The following is a 20,140-nucleotide window of genomic DNA, read 5'->3' as shown; positions in this document are numbered from 1 at the left end:
GATCCCTTGTCCAGAATTGAACCTGGGACTCTTCATTCTACGGGTTGACGCTCTATCCATTGAGCCAAACCAATGGGGCTAGATATTTCTTATAGGTTTTAGAAAGAAGACAATCCTGACATCTTGATTTTGGGTCTGTGAAATCCATTTCAGATTTCTGACTTCCAGAACTGTAAAATAATATGTTTGTGGAGCTTTAAGTAACCAAATTTGTAGGTAATTTGTTATAGTAGCAGTAGGATACTAATCTAGGTGATTATTACTCTATTTACAATCCCTTCACTTCTGGCTTTTCTAAACTTTCTTTATAGGGAAATGTAATTTTAAAGACTTCTCCAAAACCAAAATAGATCTTCCTGTCCGTGTGCACACTATTTTCCAGCTCCTAGCTAATCTTAATGTCAAGGAAGCCACCTGTTAAGAGTAGCTCCTATTGCCAGAGTGACTCAGTTAATTGAGCATTATTCCATGCACCGAAAGATTTTAGGTTAGATTCCTGGATCCCAGTTGGGGCTCCTGTGGATGGCAACCAATGGATGTTTCTCTCTCATTCACATCTAGGTCTCTCTGTCTCTTTAAGCATGTCCTTAGGTGAAGAGGATTTAAAAAAAGAGTAGTCACCATTCTCTGCAATGGACAATGGACAACGGACAACGGACAACGAATAAGGGGCCTCTTAGGTAAGCTGCAAGGCTATATTCAAAACATCCTCTTTTTAGGTTTGCCACTTCCACATGGAAAATCATGTGCTTTAATCAACGGTCTATGCAGTGAATTGGGACATAAAAACCGTGTTCTGAGATCCTCTTCAGTGAAAAGTGAACTCCTAATTATGGCTTTTTTTTTTTTTTTTTTGCAGGGGTTTCTGAACTTAACTTAGAGGTCTTGCTGGTGGAAGGCCCACCAGAATTAAATCAATAGGGTAGAGAAAAAGAAGTTGATAAGTCAGAGGGAGGTGGTAAGGAAAACAAACAGTCCAGTCAGATAATGGTAAATGAGAAATGGCCTTCCACAATATCTTCCCGTGCTCTGTTCCAGTTTCTGAAATTTTCCACGTAAGACTCCAGGGTGGCGCACCTACCCCTGGAGGCTGGGCTGGGCCCGCGAGCCTGGGGCAGGCTGGAACTGCCTGTCTGGAAAAGCTGCCACTGGGGCGGGGTGGTCTGGAGATCGATGGGAGGAGTCTTGAGGGGTGGAGAGGAAAGACTACATCTCCCAGATCTCCACGCTTTCCATCTGGAGTCCTAAGGCGCTGACTGCTCCTCAGTTTCCGTAGGGAAGCGCCGGGCTACTGCACCTATTGTGTGTCGCTCTCGGTCTCCGCTTCCCGCTCTGGTGTCTGTGGAGGAAGCCTACGTTTCATTGCCGCCTCGGCTTAACCCCTCCGGTGCCTCACTGGACTGTAAGCCGGCTCCCTGCGACCAGGAAAAACTCCTGGGAGCTGGAGGACTCCGGTAACAAGACCATAGGGTGCAAAGAAGTCAGTTGAAGAAGGAGCATGAGTGCTAGGGCTCGGTACCCCAGCTTCGCTGGGGTGGGACAGAGCCGCTGGCTTTAAGAAAAGGGGGGAGGGGGAGAGTGCAATCTGGGTTGCCAGCGGACTTCTGCAAAGGAAATTTGCTAGCTCGGAAGCGAGGAACAGGGAGGAGGGGCGGCTCCCATCCCCAGCTCCCGCCCCGCCTACACCTTGGGCGGGCTGAAGTGTCACGTTTGCAGTTGCTATTCGGCCGTCTTTGGAGGAAAGCTGGGCTGCGGTTTCTGCCGCCGGTTTGGGGAGGTGATGCCTAGGGAGTATGCTGATTGCTAGGAAGAACCCCGCTGGGATCCGACTGTCTTAGTTAGCTCTCCTGGTCACCTGAAGCAATCCTTGGATCGCCAGTTTCCGGTACAGATCAGCCAGCTGTCTCCAGGAATCTCATCACAACAGGTATCTGCCCTCCAAAGGGAGGGAGGCTGCATATAATCCACCCCATCAACTACCCCTAGTGTGCCACTGATGCTCTTGGTCTTTGTATCTTTCTTTTTCTCTTCCCAACCTCCGCCACCAGAAACATGGGGCATCCCCCTCTGGAGTTCAGGGACTGCTACCTGGACAGCCCTAATTTTCGTGAGAGGCTCAAGTGTTATGAGCAGGAGCTGGAGAGGACCAATAAATTCATCAAAGACGTGATCAAAGACGGCAACGCGCTTATCAGCGCAATGAGAAGTAAGTGAAAGGCTTGGGGATGAGGTGTGTCCTTCCTTGATCCGGTGGTTCCGGCCTTCAAGCTTTTTCTCACCGCTGGGGGAAGGGAGGATTTAGAACATTGGGCCATTATCTTTAGTGGCCTTGACCTTGTAAGGCACGATCTATTGCTGTGCCAGGGACCCTCTTGTTCTTCAACTATCATGGCACATTGCTCAAAAGGGACAATCTGCCTGTACTGTCAGACATATTTAGCACTCATGCCTGCAAGGGGACATCCAAGCTGACCAAGTAACTGCTCCAGCACCTCCTAAAGAATTACAGCGGGGAGGGGAGGGAGATCTGGGGGAGATAAGAGATCAACCCAAGGACTTGTATACATGCATATAAGTACAACCAATGGACACAAAACTCTGGGCGGGGGGGAGGGTATGTATGGGGGGGCAATGTTAAAATATGTACACAGATAATAATTTAATAAAAACAAAACAAAACAAAACAAAACAAAACAAAAAAGAAACCCAAAAGACAAATTTGAAAGAAAAAAAAAAGAATTGTGAATTAGGGTCAGCAGCTTGAGTAGTAGTTTTGCCCTGGTTTCTAGTTGCTACAGATAAGTGTGGGGACAATAAAATATTCCCCATGGCAAGTTATTTTCTAAGGAAAGCATGTTTTCTCTGGTAATTTTTTTTTTTAAGTTACTGAGCTATGGTTTTGGTTAAGCTCAGTCTAAACCCAGAATTATTGGATGGCCTCACATGCCATTGAATTCTGCTTGAGTTTGGAACAAAGACCTGCCTAGTCCCTGGCATAAGGAGCCTCTCCCCTCCAACCCCCCAGGGAGCAAATTATAGGGCTAGGGTTGGGAGCCATAGGACTCAAGGAACCTCACCTAGCTTGGCTTTACCAGTGGTCACAGACAGCTGTGGACTCCGACTCCCCACCCCCAGTGTGTGGAGTTTTTATTTCTGCAAGTTAGCAGAAGGCTTGGCATAAGAGAAAGAATAATAAACATTCCCAACAAGAGTGCAGGAAAACCAACCATTTGTGCCAAAGTATATACCCAGAAGAATGGGATAATAGTGATTGGGTGGAGTGATCATTATTTTTTTTTATTTTCTTGGCTGAAAGATGCTTGTGAAAAATAAAATCAGACTCACTGGCAAAAATGTCCTGCATGCTTATAACTTTGTTTTGAGTGGATTTATCCCAAACACACTGTGTCCAGGTCCAGTGTGGAGACCTTCTTAAGGCAGATGCAGCCAACCAAGAGCAGGGAGAGAGAAAGGCTTGGAGCATCAGTACACTGGTAACTACTACCAGCTGGTATTTGTTGTGTAGCTCTTCCGATTTGCCCTTTGGAATCTGTGCTTTCCTGGCACATGCTGTCTGGCTACTTTATTTATTTATTGTTATTTATTTATTTATTTATTTGTTTGTTTTAAAATGTATTTTTATTTATTTCAGAGAAGAAGGGAGAGAGAGAAAGAGAGAGAAAAACATCAATGAGAGGAAATCATTGGTTGGCTGCCTCCTGCACACCCCCTACTGGGGATCAAGCCTACAACCTGGGCCTCGTGCCCTGGACAAGAATCAAACCCAGGACCTTTTAGTCTACAGGCTGATGCTCTGTCCACTGAGCCAAACTGTCTAGGGCCTGTCTGCCTACTTTAGTCAAAAAATATAAATTGTCCAAGTGCCTGCCTGTCGTTTGATTGACTTTGCTCATTTAATGGTTTGTCCTGTTGTGGCAGCATCTTAAAGATGGGGTATTTGATGTTGATCCTTAGGAGAGACTTATAGGCTTTGGGATGTTTCCCCACTGACAAGTTCATTTAGAGATTAAAATATGCAGGTTGTGCCACAAAAGTAGTTAGAAAAGTGAGCGTTCACCAAAAGGAAAAGGGGGAATGTTTGTTTATTTATTTATTTATTTATTTATTTTTTATTTACTTATTCCAGTAAACTGCTTGGTGCAGTATCCATAGTCAAGTAAAGCTCCTCATAAAAGCCCCAGGAAGGAAGTGGCTTTATGAAGTATAAGGCAACTTGAAAGTGTTGTGCTAAAATGAAATGACCAGCAAAGGCACATCACATAGAGGTTAAGATTCATGAAAAAAGTAAATAATTCAATGAAACATTTGAGGAAGGCAAAAGCTCAGTAAGCTAGGGTCAAGAATTAATTTTATTCTTTCATTTTCTGAGACTGAGCCTGGTAAGAGTCAATAATTATGCAGGCCTAGACCTTTGAATATGTGCAAAAGATCCAAGAGCTATTTTGACCCAGGGGCATTCTTGATATTTTACATTGGCTTTCTGTTTCTGAATATGCATAGAAAGCCCAAAAGAAGACAAGTAGGAAAAAAAAACCAAGAAGCTAACCCATACTCCATTTCTTTCCTGTAAGTTGCATGATTCTAAACTGTAATTAGCAAGAGGCAAAGGCTGGATGTTTTTCAGTGTGTTGACCACAGTAATATTTATACTCCCACTTGCTTCTTCATCTGTGCTAGCAGGGCATCGGTTTGAGAGTAGGTGGGGGTGGAAGTAAAACGAATGTAGACTCTTGCTTTGTGTGGAAGAAAAAGGAGAAGAGAACACTGGGAATTGGATTTTTAAGACTTGGGTTACCATCCTGGCTTCACCTACCTAGGATAAGATGGCACAAATCAATTACTTCATCTGTAGAATGGGGGTAATTATACCCACCTCACAGGACTTTTGTAAGGCTCAAAGAAGGTAATAGATTATGAAAGTGCTTTGTAAATGGAAACAGCTAAACATTCATTGTAAGTTGTTCATAATATAGCTTCAGTTTAATAATATATCTGCTGTTGAATGTGTACTTGTCAGGAGGTTTCCAAAAGGAAATGCATCAGCAGACATAGTTGGGAGCATATTTTTGTTATCATCTTGTTGGAAAATGTCACAGCAGTTCATTTTGTATTAATGTGTGTGGATTCATTTTGGGTTTTGGAGTCTGGCATTAAAAGTCAGGGAGCCGAAACCGGTTTGGCTCAGTGGATAGAGTGTCGGTCTGTGGACTGAAGGGTCCCAGGTTCGATTCTGGTCAAGGGCATGTGCATTGGTTGCAGGCACATCTCCGATGGGGGGTGTGCAGGAGGCAGCTGGTCGATGTTTCTCTCTCATCGATGTTTCTAACTCTCTATTCCTCTCCCTTTCTCTCTGTGAAAAATCAATAAAATATATTTTAAAAAAGTCAGGGAAATGATTAATACTTTATTTATTTAAATTATGAAGCTGATCATGGAATCAAATGGCTAGTGTTTCTAGGAATTAATGAAACATGGTGCATAGTGCTGTAAACCCCCACTGCAATTTTTGTGACAGTTGTTAGGCTAGGTGGAACTTGATTCTTACATTTATCCTGCTGGTGTCTGATTTTGTATAGAGCTCTAGAAGAGGTTTTAGTCACAGTGATGCTGAATTTATTAAATGTAGGTCCGGTTTGAATATATAGATTTATTTAGCTCTGTGCTCAGAGGTGATTGATGTTATTAATGATATTCAACCTGTTTTCCTTGGGGACATGGTTGATTCCCCCTTTAAATTTTATCCATTTATAATTATTGAAGTACAGGATGAAGTTTATAACTTAAAGTAATGAAAATAAACACATTGCTACTCTGAAGGTGAATAATATTGTCCTTTTTTCTGTTTGTTCTTTGTTTTTATGTTGACAGTTTTGGTCCCTGATGTATCTCAGTATATTCTAAGGTTTCAAACTAGGTATTCGGAACAAGTATCTTGTGGCTCCTGCTTATTTCCCAATGGAACATGATATACCTTATAAGTGTTATAGTTCCATAAATACATACCATTCATTCAGTAAATATTTGTGCACATACTGTATTTAAGTCATTGTTTTCAGGGCTGTCACAGATGTGACAGAGTGAGTCACAGATGGATCCTGCCCTTAAGGAGTTCCCAGATAAGATTTAGGGAGAGATTAGTATTGTATAAAGTAGTAAATATGGATCAGAGCCATAAGAGTGGGACAGATGGATGTCACTGTGTGAGACATCAGAGCGAGAGCTCATTGCCCAATGGGAGGACAAAGAAAAAGGAAGAAGGAGCATTGGAATTGGACAGAATGAATAACACTTACCACTTGTTTAGCTGTTCCCACGTGCAATGTATTCAAATCTTGCAACAGCCTTAAGAGGTAAGAATTATTATTATTTAAAAAATATATATATTTTATTAATTTTTGTACAGCGAGGAAGGGAAAGAGATAGAGAGTTAGAAACATCAATGAGAGAGAATCATTGATCAGCTGCCTCTTGCACACCCCCTACTGGGAATATGCCCGCAACCAAGGTACATGCCCTTGACCAGAATCGAACCCGGGGCCCTTCAGTCCCCAAGCCGACGCTCTATCCATTGAGCCAAACCGGTCCCGGCAAGAGGTAAGAATTATTATTCTCATGTTATAGATGAGAAAACTGACCCTTAGAGGCCTTATGTAACTTTCTTTACTAATAAGGCAAGAGTCTGAATTAGAACCCAGACCTGACCCTAAAGCCCTGCTTATTTTATTGCATTGCACTGTATTCAGGACAGTGCATTTATTGGGGTAGTAATGACACAGAATGTAAAGGGACAGCAACTAATTCAAATCATATGGAATATGAGGTGCAGGAAGGGAAGTTTGGGAGATAAAGTTAGAATGGAGGTTGAGGTCCTGACCATGCAGGAACTGTTAAATACTTCAGACTTTAAAAAAAAAAAAAAAAAAAAAAAAAAATATATATATATATATATATATATATATATATATATATTGATTTCAGAGAGGAAGGAAGAGAGAGAGAGGTATAGAAACATTAATGAAGAGAAAGAATAATTGATTGACTGCCTCCTGCACACCCCACACTGGGGTTCAAGCCAGGAACTCAGACATGTGCCCTAATCGGAAATTGAACTGTGACCTCCTGGTTCATAGGTTGATGCTCAACCACTGAGTGACACTGGCTGGGCACTTCAGACTTTTAAAAATTAAACTTATTGGGTGACATCATATGATTCTTAACTTTTTCTGTCTGACTTATTTCACTTAGCATAATATTCTCAAGGTCCATCCATGTTGTTGCAAATGGCAGTATTTTCATCTTTCCTTATGGCTGAGTAGTATTTCATTATGTACACTGAGTGGCCAGATTATTATGATCTCTGAATGCATAAAAATCTGGCCACTCAGTGTATATCCTATATAATAAAAGACTTATCTGCAGATTGCCCCCTCAACCAGGAGTTTGACCAGTAGGCGGGCTGGATAACTGCCCATGTCCCCTCTCCCTGGTCAGGCTGGCCGGACCCCACCCATGAACGAATTCATTTACCAGGCATGAATATATACATCCTAAGTGGCCAGATTATTATGCGTTCAGAGATCATAATAATATGGCCACTCAGTGTATATGTACCACATCTTCTTTATCCAATCATCTATCGAGGGACACTCCAGTAGTTTCCATGTCTTGGCCACCATGAATAATGCTGCAATTAACTTTTCTTCATAAGCAGAGACTACTAAAAATGTTTTTGGTGGGAGAGAGGAATGGATTGAGCTATGTATTATGAAGATTCATCTGATAGTGATGGGTAAAGTGTTAGCAATTTCACACAAATATTTGTGACTTTTCAGCAAGTAATTGGCAGCTTTAAATTTTCTTTGATGTAGCACAGGAGTTTGCAGACTTCTTTTGTAAAGGGTCATATTTTAGGCTTTGAGGGCCATGCAGTCACTGTGGCAATTAACTAATTGCCATTGTTATGAGAAAACGGCTATAGATAATACATATATGAAATGAGAATGGCTGTGTTCTAATAAAACTTGATTGGCATTGAAATGTGAATTTCACATAACTTTTACATGTCACAGAATATTATTATTCCTTTGAATTTTTCAATTGTTTAAAAATGCAAAAACTATAGTCAGCTCAGCTAGGGTACATACAAAAATAAGTGGCAGGCTGGGTTTGTCTCACTGGTTGTCGTTTGTGGATCTCTGAAATAATTAGTTAACCTAAAAAAACCTAAGTGGATTTTTATGGGTAAAACAGTAAATATAGCTATTGGGAAAATATTTCACATTTCCCATCAACTAGTTTTACTTTGTCATGCTGTTAATTATGCCTCCTCTGGATTCAGGGATCACAGGCTCAAATGCTGTGAGAGGCCAAGGAGAAAACAGAAAAAATATGAAGCTGTTGGAAGTGGGTTAATAGGATTGGAGCAATTGGGATAAAATATGGCAGCCTTACCCCATTAAAAAAAATATGCTAGCTAAATAAAATATATTCACAACCTAATTTCAGTTAGGTTGCAACTCCTGAGCAAGATGACCTAGCTATATCAGTCTGTGAGTCTTGGACTCTAATTGGCTGGGAAAGTGGAAGGTAACAGAAATTTCTCTGTGGAAGTACCACTGTGCACTGTTTGCAAGTGATAAAGGCAGGAGGATGGTATAATGCGGAAAAATAATAGAAATGATGTCTAGATATCTAGATATAGTGCTAATTCTACTTCTAATGGAATCTGTGACCTTGGTAAGTTATTTCACTGGGGCCCTAGGTCTGCAGCTTTATATAGGTGGGGACCTATAAGGTCACACTCAGCTCTAACATTCCATTACTTTTTAAAAATCTTCACCCAAGGTTATGTTTTTACTGACTTTTAGAAAGAGAGGAAGGAGGAAGAGATAGAAGGGGAGGGAGGGAGGGAGGGAGGGAGAGAGAGAAAGAGAGAGAGAGAGAGAGAGACATCAATGTGAGAGAAACATTGATTGGTTGCTTCTTTTTAAAAAATATATATCTTATTGATTTTTTACAGAGAGGAAGAGAGAGGGATAGAGAGTTAGAAACATCGACGAGAGAGAATCATCAATCAGCTGCCTCTTGCACACCCCCACTTGGGGTGTGCCCGCAACCAAGGTACATGCCCTTGACCGGAATTGAAGTCGGGATCCTTCAGTCCGCAGGCTGATGTTCTATCCACTGAGCCAAACAGGTTTCGGCGATTGGTTGCTTCTTGTATGCACCCTATCTGGGGATTAAACCACTACCTAGGTATGTGCCCTGACCAGGAATTGAACCTGCACCTTTTTGGTCTATGGGATGATGCTGCAGTTAACTAAGTCATCTGGCCAGGTCTCCATGACTTTTTTAAATTTCATTTTACAATATATTGTATTTTAATCATTTGGGAAATGACTAACCCAATTATAGCTTCTAACTTTATGCCTACATAAATTGTCATATTATTTTAGTGTTCATGACAGTACTTAATTAAAAATAAAAAATTAAGTAGCTGTCAAAACTACAAGGATGACATACCTTATATGTATGTAGGTTTGTATATATATAAAAGAGATATCAGAAAGAAGAATTACTTCACTAAGCCTACAATATATATGCACAGCCATATGTACATAGGCTGTCTTGTACTAATGAAAACTTATGTCTTAAAAGAATATAAAGATATATTCTGTATTAAAAATATACATAAAGTTGATAAAGTTGAAATTACAACCTACTCTTAAAGTTTTATAAAAAATGTCCCCTTTCTTACATGTTATTCCTTTGAACAGAAGAGTTTTAGATGTTTAGGTGACCTTTTGGGTTGCCTGGTTAGCTCTTGCTTTGATATCTGGGGCACCTATCTGGTAAGTGAGTAGTTTTCTGGAAGGATGTGTTGCTTCCATCTTTGAGGTGAATTTGATATTGAATATACTTATTGGAGTCATCTTCAGCTTGGCAAAGAGAAACCTGGGTGTTAGTTCCAATCCTGCTGTTAGCTAGCTATATAACATTGAATAAGCCTTTAGTGCCATCAGCCTGAGTTTTCCCATTTGTAAAATTAGAAGTTTGGTCATTGAGCTTCAGGGTTCCTCTTGGCATGATCATTGTTTTCTGGACTGTCAACTGTCTTGCTCAAATAGTTAGACCAACCTGAATAGATTATAACATAAACTTTAGAGCCAATTTAGAGCCAATTTATCTTTTATCTGGAAGAGTGGGCAAAAGGAAAATCTAAATGCTATGTCCACCATGAGCAGATGACTTCAACTGTACTAACCTATCTGATTATCCTCTTGAATGCATCTTGACAGGTGTTAACCTGATGCCCTTCAATTCTGTCCTGAACAGCTCTGTAGTGAGGAGAACAAAGCATTTAATCCCCTTGGGGTGGGTGTAGTGCCATGGTGTGCAGGGAGGAGTTGGTTACGTAATATACATTCTCAGTCTGCAAACAGACTGTCATTATCCCAGTGATATTTGATCAGTGCCTTGGAGCACATGGAGTTATTTTAGATATCCTTCAGAATAACTCAGATCAATGTAATGAGTATGTGTTATGGTACTGATGTTAGTAGAGATGAAGCAATGGAAAATGGAATTTGGTGGAGACTATATTGTCATGTTTATTAGAGGTCCTCAGCAATCCAGATTCCAAAGTAACTGGACTGGTGGGGGGGCAGATTTCTGTGAGAACTAAGGTGGAAAGTGAACCAAGCCACGCTTTCAGTGTGACCATGTATAGAACCTGTGCTTTTTTAAAGGATGGGGGATGGTGTTGGGGCAGAATAAGGAAATTTATGGCTTACCTGCTTGTTAAGAAAAATTTTCCAATCAGAGTTAAGAGTGATGAAGGAAAATTACTTTGTAGCTTCATTTTTATAGCCTCATTTTTAAAGCATAGCCAGAATCTTTTGTTTAACATCTGTTTTTCTAATCAGTTAATAGAAATTTCCAAAAGCCCATGAGGATCTGGAAACATACATATTTTTTTATTGTAAGTACTCTGGAAATCTTGAGCTGATATTTTTGTATGGGGTGGATGGTTTCATGATGCTTTATCTGGCTTGGATTAAGTGTTAAATCCTTGTATAATGTAAAGGCAATTCAATAAGGTTTTATTAAGCACCTACTTATGTATCAGGCACTATCCTGGAAATTGGGGATATAATGATGAATAAGATTGCTATGACCATACATTAAATACTTGATTACCCACTTAAATAATTTAATTACAATTGTGAGAAGAGCTACAAAGAAGTTGAGTGTATGATACATATTCTATCACATGTTACAGAATGGGGCTTTGTGGGGACAAAAAGGAGCTAGACCAGTGGTTACCAACCTTTCAGACCTCTACAGCAGCGTTTTTCAACCGCTGTTCCGCGGCACACTAGTGTGCCGCGAGATGTTGCCTGGTGTGCCGTAGGTGCAGACAAGACAAGAATTTTATAATTTTTTACTATTTTGTTTACTTAATATTTCATAATAAAGTAATTATAAAATACTTTCTTTGTGTTTATTTGATTCCTATTCAAGAGAATTACTTTATATATAGTCAATATAGGCACAGAGTAAAATTTTTTAACATTTTCTAATGGTGGTGTGCCTCGTGATTTTTTTCATGAAACAAGTGTGCCTTTGCCCAAAAAAGGTTGAAAAACACTGCTCTACAGACCACTGGTGGGCTACCACTGAGCTAGACCATGGCAATGTAACTGTCTATAGGGGAAAAGAGTAAACAAAGGAAGAAGAGTTCCTAAGTCAAAGCTCCCAGTTTTACTAACTTGGTAGTTAATGGCCCTGGTAATGAGCAATACTTTTTACCTACTGCTTTCTTCTTCTTTTATAAGTATATTAGAGGCCCAGTGCACAAAATTCGTGCCTGGGTAGGGTCCCTAGGCCTGGCCTGTGATCAGGGCAGATCTGGGCTTTCCTGCTGCCCCTGAGGCTTCCCTTCCCAGCTACTGGCTGCTGGCTGAGGCCTTCCTTTGTTCTGCACTGCCCCCTGGTGGTCAGCGCACGTCATAGTGAGTGATCAAACTCCTGATCTCCCAGTTGAACTCCTGAGGGGACACTTTGTATATTAGCCTTTTATATAGATAGATAGATAGATAGATAGATAGATAGATAGATAGATAAATTTTTTTTTTAATAGGAAGCACATGAACATGGTACAAAATTCAAAAGGTACAAAAGGGTAAATCTTTTCCCTCCTTCTATGTCCAGTTACCTAGTTCTCCACCAATGGCAACTGCTTATTGATTCTTAAAAACACTATCTCAGTGCTTCTTTCAACTTCTGCTTTCTCAGGATTATGTCCTATTGTAGGCAAATTTCCAGGCACACTCTGACAATATTTCTTTCAGATTGTACTTGGAGGGGATGGTAGACTAAAGATCTCAGAAAACCAGCTCCTCCATAAAAGCAAAACAAACAAACAAACATCAAAGCAAATAAAACTCCACTACCAAAAATTGTCACAATCAACTTTTTCAGAGCTCACAAAATTAGCCAAAAGGCTTGCAATAATCTGAAGAGTGTTTCTTGATGAAAACATGGTGAATCTCTGATGCATCAAGGGATTTTGGCATTTTAACTTACCTCGCCTCCCATTTCATTCTCGAAATCTTTGTGGTAGCCTTGAAAACCCATAGCTTCATTACAACAATAGCTGTGGAAATCAGCAGCCTTTCAGTACCTGAGGGGGAAGACTCAGTTTGTACCTTCTTAAAAACTCACATATCCACAGAACTCATACCCACAATATTGTCACCTCTTAACCTGTTTCAAAATTACCTAGAAAAACCCCATTGATAGGGCTTCTCATTATGTCACCTGGCTTGGAGCTAGCTCAGTGGGAAAAGTTCTGTTCTCAGGGTGTTTAAGACCTGAGAGGACCCCAGTTTCTCTACTCTGGCTGAACTTGAGGCAGAGTTATAAATTACCTGGGTGAGTGTTAAAGAAATGACTTAACATGCACATAGAACACTTCAGCAAAAGGAAGTAGATTTAATGGTCCAAGACATTTAATGAGATTTATGAACACTCACTAGTTGGCCACTAAGATAACCAAGCAGAGACTTTAGTGTCTACACACTATAGAAAATATAAATATTACAGAATTAGTCCAAGAAAGATACTAAACAAGTAAACAGTAGCAGCAACAATGAAAAAAACAATAATAGCAATAAAACCTGAGGGTCAGGAACTGATTTCCAGAAATGCCACATTATATTGCCTAAAATGTCCAATTTTCAACAAAAAAAATGACCAGACATACAAAGAAACAGAAAAGTATGGTCCTTACCCAGGAAAAAAAGCAATCAGTGAAAACTGTCCCTGAGAGGGCCTAAATGTTGGAATTTAGACAAAAAATTTAAATCAGGTAATACAAATATGACATAAAGGAAACCATGTCTGAAAATTTAAAGGAAAGCATGAGAACAGTGTCCCACCAAAGACACACTATAAGGACATACAAATTATTAAAAAGCACCAGATTGAAATTCTGTAGTTGAAAGTAAAATAACGGTTTGGCTCAGTGGATAGAGCGTTGGTCTGCAGAATGAAGGTTTCCAGGTTTGATTCCGGTCAGGGGCATGTACCAGGGTTGTGGGCACATCCCCAGTAGGGGGTGTGCAGGAGGCAGCTGATCAATGTTTCTCTCTCATAGATGTTTCTAGCTCTCTATCCCTCTCCCTTCCTCTCTGTAAAAAATCAACAAAATATATTTAAAAAATACACTATATAGATTATAATAAATTTGAGCTGGAAGAAAAAAGGAGCTATAGATCTTGAAGATAACTGAGATGATCTAGTCTGAGCAAAAGAAAGGAAAAAAAAAAAAGAACAAAAATGAATAGAGCTCCAGAAACTGTGGGACACCGTGAAGTGAATTAATGGGGGTGCTAGAAAGGAGCAGAAAGAATATTTAAAGGCATAATGGCTAGAAAAATTCTTAATATTTGATGAACAACACTAATCTCCAGATGCATGAAGCTCCACACATTCTAAATTGATAAATTTAAGAAGATCTATATCTAGGTTCATTATAGTCAAACTGACAAAAACTAAGGACAGAGAGAATCTTGAAAGAAGCAAGAGGAAAACAACTCATCAGGTGAATGGGATCCTCAATAAGATCAAGAGCTGATTTATCCTTAACTATGTAAACCAGAAGGCAATGGGTTTATACACTGAGTGGACAGATTATTATGATCTCTGAATGCATAATACTCTGGCCACTCAGTGTGTGTGTGTGTGTGTGTGTGTGTGTGTGTGTGTGTACACACACATATATATGTATTAGAGGCCCGGTGCATGAATTTGTGCATGGGTGGGGGGTCCGGCCAGCCTGGCAGGGGGAGGGGACATGGGTGGTTGGCTGGCCTGCCTGCTGGTTGAGCTCCTGGTCGAGGGGAAAATTTGAATATTAGCCTTTTATTATATAGCATATACACTGAATGGCCAGATTATTATGCCTTCAGAGATCCTAATAATCTGGCCACTCAGTGTATATTCAAAGTACTGGAAAGAGAATGTCAACCAAGAATTTTGTGTTCATTAAAACTATCATTCAAAAATAAGGGATAAATTAATACATCATCAGAGAAATACAAGTAAAGATAAAAACAATTTGTCACTACCAGATTTACCCAAAAAGAAATACTAATGGGAATCCTTCAGAATAAAATGAAAGTATGATAGATGATAACTAAAATCTGCATAAAATATTAGGGGTTAATTAATCATCAAGATGGTGATGTGGTAAAAATGGTACTCACATCTTCCCACAACCACATCAAAATTATAATTAAAATACAGAACAACCATCATTCATAACCATCTGAAATCTGACTGAATTGGAGCCCTGCAACTTGAGAATTAAAGAAACAACATTGGGACTAATAAGAGGGGCAGAGATGCAGAATGGGCTGTCCGACACCCATGTGTGGCATTGTTTTTCAATCAGAAGGGAAATCTTGGCTGAGGCCTTCTATGAGGAGGAAGGGGTTCCAACGTTAAACCAGAACTGTCAGCCTCGGTTCCAGTGCTAAGAAGAGAAGTCCCAGTAACTTTGGGATGTAAAAACCATCAGTTCCTCCTAAAGGGCCCATGCATGGATTTATTCAAGCTCACTCCCTCTGAGCTCCAGTGCTAGGGCAGCAGCTTGAATGGATTCAGGAACATTGGGAAGGAACTAAATATTTAGAATTAAAAGTCAGATAAGGAGCTTTACAGAAAAGAAAAAAGCTAAAGGAGTTCACCACCACCAAACCAGTATTACATGAAACGTTGAAGGTCTTTTTTAAGAAGAAGAAGTAGAGGAAGAAGAAGAAGAGATAAGAATAGTAAAATGGAAATAAATACATAGCTATCAAAACTTGAATTTAAAAATAAGAATAAACAGCTCTAGCTGGCTTTGCTCAGTGGCTAGAGCTTTGGGTTGTGGACTGAAGGGTCCCAGGTTCGATTCTGCACATGTTGTGGGCTCTATCACTAGTGGTGGGCAGGCAGGAGGCAGCCAATCATAATTCTGTCATCATTGATGTTTCTTTTTTTTTTTTTTTAAATGCTCATTATTATTATTATTATTTGTCTAAAAATTTACATATGTCTCCTCCCTCCCTCCACCCGCTTGAAACACCCTCCCCATAGCCATTTCCATCCCAGGCAAGCTCCCACTGGTCCAGTATGTGTCCATTGGTTATGCTAATATGCATGCATACAAGTCCTTTGGTTGCTATTTTCCTCCCTCCCCTCCTCTGTCATTTGTCTCTGGATCTATTCTAGTTCATCAAATTATGCTGATAATTATATCCCACATAGGAGTGAGATCATGTGATATTTATCTTTCTCTGACTGGTTTATTTTGTTTAGCATAATGCTCTTCAGTTCCATCCATGCTGTTGCAAATGGTAAAAGTTCCTTTTTTTATAGTGGCATATTATTCCGTTGTGTAGATGTACCACAGGTTTTTAATCCACTCATCTGCTGATGGGAACTTATCCAAATCTTATCTATTGTAAATTATGCTGCTATGAACATAGGGGCACATATATCCTTTCTGATTGGTTTTTCTGGTTTTTTTTTTTTTTTTTATAGTCCTAGAAGTGGGATTATTGGGTCAACTGGGAGTTCCATTTTTTTTTTTTTTTTGTCTGTGCCTCACATGGTGACAGGACAGGCAAGGCCACCTGCTCCCTGGGCTGCCAAGCGCTACTCTACCCCTTGGTTCTGGCCTCCGGGAGCAGAGGAGCTCTGGGCCGGCAAAGCTTAAGGGGACAGGAGTTCCATTTTTAACTTTTTGAGGAAACTCCATACTGTCTTCCACAGTGGCTGCACCAGTCTGCATTCCCAACAGCAGTGCACAAGGGTTCCTTTTTCTCCACATCCTCACCAGCACTTGTCATTTGTTGATGATAGCCTTTCTCACAGGTGTGAGATAGTATCTCATTGTTGTTTTTATTTGCATCTCTTGGATGATTAGTGACTTTGAGCATGTTTTCATATGTTTCTCGGCCTTCTGTATGTCCTCTTTCGAAAAGTGTCTATATAGGTCCTTTACCCAGTTTTTGATTGGGTCTTTTATCTTCCTTATTTTGTAAGGAGATTAAACCTTTATCTAAAATAACATTGGCAAACATGGTCTCCTATGGGGTGGGCTTTCTTGTTGTTTTGTTGATGGTTTCTTTTGTTGTGCAGAAGCTTTTTATTTTGATGTAGTCCCATTTGCTTAAAGTCTCCTTAGTTTCCATTGCCCTAGTAGCTGTGTTGGTAAAGATATTGCTACGATATATGTCTGCTATTTTGCTGCCTATGGAGTCTTGTAGGAATTTTATAGTTTCCTGTCTTACAGCTAAGTCCTATAGCCATTTTGAGTTGTTTTTGTGTATGGTGTAAGTTGGTGATCTAGTTATATTTTTTTGCATGTATCTGACCAAATTTCCCAGCACCATTTATTGAAGAGACTGTCTTGACTCCATTGTATGCTCTTGCCTCCTTTGTCAAACATTAATCGAGCATAATGGCTTGGGTCTATTTCTGGGTTCTCTGTTCTGTTCCATTGGTCTATATGTCTGTTCTTGTGCAGGTACCAAGAAGTTATGAAAACCGTGGCTTGGTAATACAGCTTGATATCTGGTATTGTGATCCCTCCAACTTTGTTCTTTTTTCTTTAGATTGCTGTGGTTATTCAAGGTCTTTTTATATTCCAGATGAATTTTTGGAGAGTTTGTTCTAGATATTTGAAGTTTACTGTTGGTATTTTAATGGGTATTGCATCAAATCTGTAGATTCCTTTGGGTACTATGGACATTTTAATGATGTTGATTCCACCAATTAATGAACATAGTATGTTCTTCCATTTGTTTATGTCTTCCTCTATATTGTTTTTTAGTCTACAGTAGTTTTCCAAGTACAGGTCTTTGACCCCCTTAGTTAAGTTTAGTTCTAGCTATCTTATTTATTTATTTATTTATTTATTTATTTATTTATTTATTTTGATGCAGTGGTAGATGGGATTATTTTTTCTTTTCTTTTTCTGTGAGTTCATTATTGGTGTATAAAAAGGCCATAGATTTCTGGGTGTTAATTTTGTATCCTTCTACATTGCTGAATTCATTTATTAGGTCTAGTAGTTTTCTGATATGGAGTCTTTCAGGTTTTATATGTATAGTATCATGTCATCTGCGAATAAGGACAGTTTTACGTCTTTTCCAATTTGGATGCCTTTTATTTCTTCTTCTTGTCTGATCACTATGGCTAGCCCTTCCAGTACTATATCAAACAGGAGTGGTGTAAGTGGGCATCCCTGTCTTGTTCCTGACCTCAGGGGAAATGAGTTTAGTTTTTGCCCATTGAGTATGATATTGGCTATAGGTTTGTCATATAAGGCTTTTATTATGTTGAGGTGTAGTCCCTCTGTTCCCACTTTGCTGAGAGTTTTTATCAGGAAAGGGTGTTGGATTTTGTCAAATGCTTTTTCTGCATCAATTGATATGATTATGTGATTTTTGTCTCTCAGGTTTTTTTTTAATTTAATGTATACATTTATTGATTTGTGGATATTGTATTATTCTTGCATCCCCAGAACAAATCCCACTTGGTAATGGTGTATGATCTTTCTAATGTAAAGCTGAATCCAATTTGCTAGAATTTTGTTGAGGATTTTAGCATCTATGCTCATCAAGGATGTTGGTCTATAGTTATCTTTTTATGGTATCTTTATCTGGTTTTGGAATTAGGTTACTCCTGGCTTCATAGAGAGCTTGGACGTGTGCCTTCCTCCTGAATTTTTTGGAATAGTCTGAGAATGATAGGTTTTAAATCTTTTTTAAATGCTTGGTAGTACTCCCTTGTAAAGATGTCCAGACCAGGGCTTTTGTTTGCTGGAAAATTTTTGATCACTGCTTCAATTTCTTCTGTAATTATCAGCCTATTCACGTTTTGAAATTATTCCTGGTTGATATTTGGGATCTTGTACTTTTCTAAGAATATGCCCATTTCGTCTAGGTTGTCCATTTTGTTGGAATAGAGTTGTTCATAGTATTTTATCATAATTGTTTGTATTTTGGTGGGATTTCACCTCTTTCATTTCTGATTTGTTTATTTGGGTCCTCTCTCTTTGCTTCTTGGTGAGTTAGAGGTTCATCAATCTTGCTTATCCTTTCAAAGTACCAGTTCTTGGTTTTCTATGTCATTTATTTCCCCTCTGATCTTTATTATTTACTTTCTTCTCCTTATGCTGGGCTTTTCTTGTTGCTCTTTTCTAACTGTTTAAGTTGTAGGGTTAGATAATTTATTACCATATTATCTTACTTTTTTGAGGTAGACCTGTAGAGCTTTTAACTTCCCTCTCAAGACTGCCTTCACTGTGTCCCATAGATTTTGGATTGTTGTGTTTTCATTGTTTTTTGTTACCAGATGCTTTTTAGTTCTTCTTAGATATCTTTCATAACCCTATCATTGTTTAATAGCATGCTATTTAGCCTCCAGGTGTTTGATTTTTTTGGATTGTCTTTATTGTAGTTGATTTCTAATTTTATGCCTTTGAGATCTGAGAATATGGTTGATATGATTTCTATCTTCTTGAATTTGAAGAAACTTTACCTGTGTTCCAATATGTGGTCTATCTTTGATGATACCAATAACCCCAAATAAAGGTGACCACGGAGAAAAGAGTTTTAGGGGATAGAAAAGATTGCAAAAATGATATTGAGAAAAGGAAAAAATCCCAGAGAGAAAGGAAAGAGGGAAAAAAAAAAACAAAAAAAAAAAACGAAAGGGGGGAAAATTCTATATAATAAAGAGGGAATATGTAAATTGACTGTCACTCACCACAAAGATGGTGGTGCCTACAGTGGAGGTGGGAGTTTCCATAACAAAGATGGCCGTGCCCACAGCAGAGCTGGGGTTTCTGTAACACAAGATAGCTACACCCATAGTGGAGGCAAAGTTCCAGTAATAAGCCTTAATAAGCAATCAGTAGGGACCTGAGTCTCTGCCCCTTGCCCCTGCCCCTGTGAGGCTTGACAGGGAACCTCAGGCCATGCCTCCCACCCTGGCACCAGGTCAGGGGACCTCAGACTATGCCCCCCATTCCAGCACCAGGCAGGGAGAGCTCAGGCCATGCACCACACCCAGCAGGGCTTGACAGGGTATATCAGGTCATGCCCTTTCACTTGGCAGGGCTTGATGGGCAACCTCAGCCTGTACCCCTCCCCGCCCAGCAGGTCTTGATGAGGGACCACAAGGTGTTCCCCACGCCCAGTGCTGGGCCAGGGGGCCTCAGGCTGCTCCCCTCCCCTTAGTCTGGGTTACCTCAGGCCATGCCCCCTATCCAGCAGGGCTTGATGGGGACCTGTGGCTGCTCCTCCCTCCCAGTGGGGCTTGATGTGGGACCTGAGTCTGTGTCCCCCTTCCGGCACCAGGCCAGGGGACCCCAGGCCACACCTCTCTCCCTAGCACTGGACCAGGGGATTTAAGGCTGTGCCCCTGGCACTGCAGGGCTTGACAAGGGTGGGACTGGCCGGATCTGGATCTTGCCCAGTGGGGGGCAGCCAGGTCTGAGTCTCACGATTTTGAGGTACAAATGGGTGGGCATGGACTTGACTCTGGATCCCGTGGTGCA

General features: G+C 40.1%; 1 protein-coding gene across 2 annotated transcripts in view; it reads left to right on the top strand.

Annotated features, from left to right (window-relative positions):
• Positions 1–1,265: 1,265 nt before the first annotated feature.
• The window catches only part of OPHN1 (oligophrenin 1), a 307,777-nt gene continuing 288,902 nt past the window's right edge, over positions 1,266–20,140 (top strand). For both annotated transcript variants that reach the window (XM_084869543.1, XM_084869542.1), the window contains exons 1-2: positions 1,266–1,927; positions 2,049–2,206. In XM_084869543.1, coding sequence (XP_084725669.1) covers positions 2,053–2,206 — 154 coding nt within the window. In that variant the 5' untranslated portion in view covers positions 1,266–1,927; positions 2,049–2,052. The remainder of the gene's footprint in view (positions 1,928–2,048; positions 2,207–20,140) is intronic.

The sequence above is a fragment of the Pipistrellus hanaki genome (assembly GCF_964339955.1).
Source record: "Pipistrellus hanaki genome assembly, chromosome: X".
Taxonomy (NCBI): domain Eukaryota; kingdom Metazoa; phylum Chordata; class Mammalia; order Chiroptera; family Vespertilionidae; genus Pipistrellus; species Pipistrellus hanaki.
The sequence above is the reverse complement of the archived record's forward strand: the minus strand, read 5'-3'. Positions and strand labels throughout refer to the sequence as shown.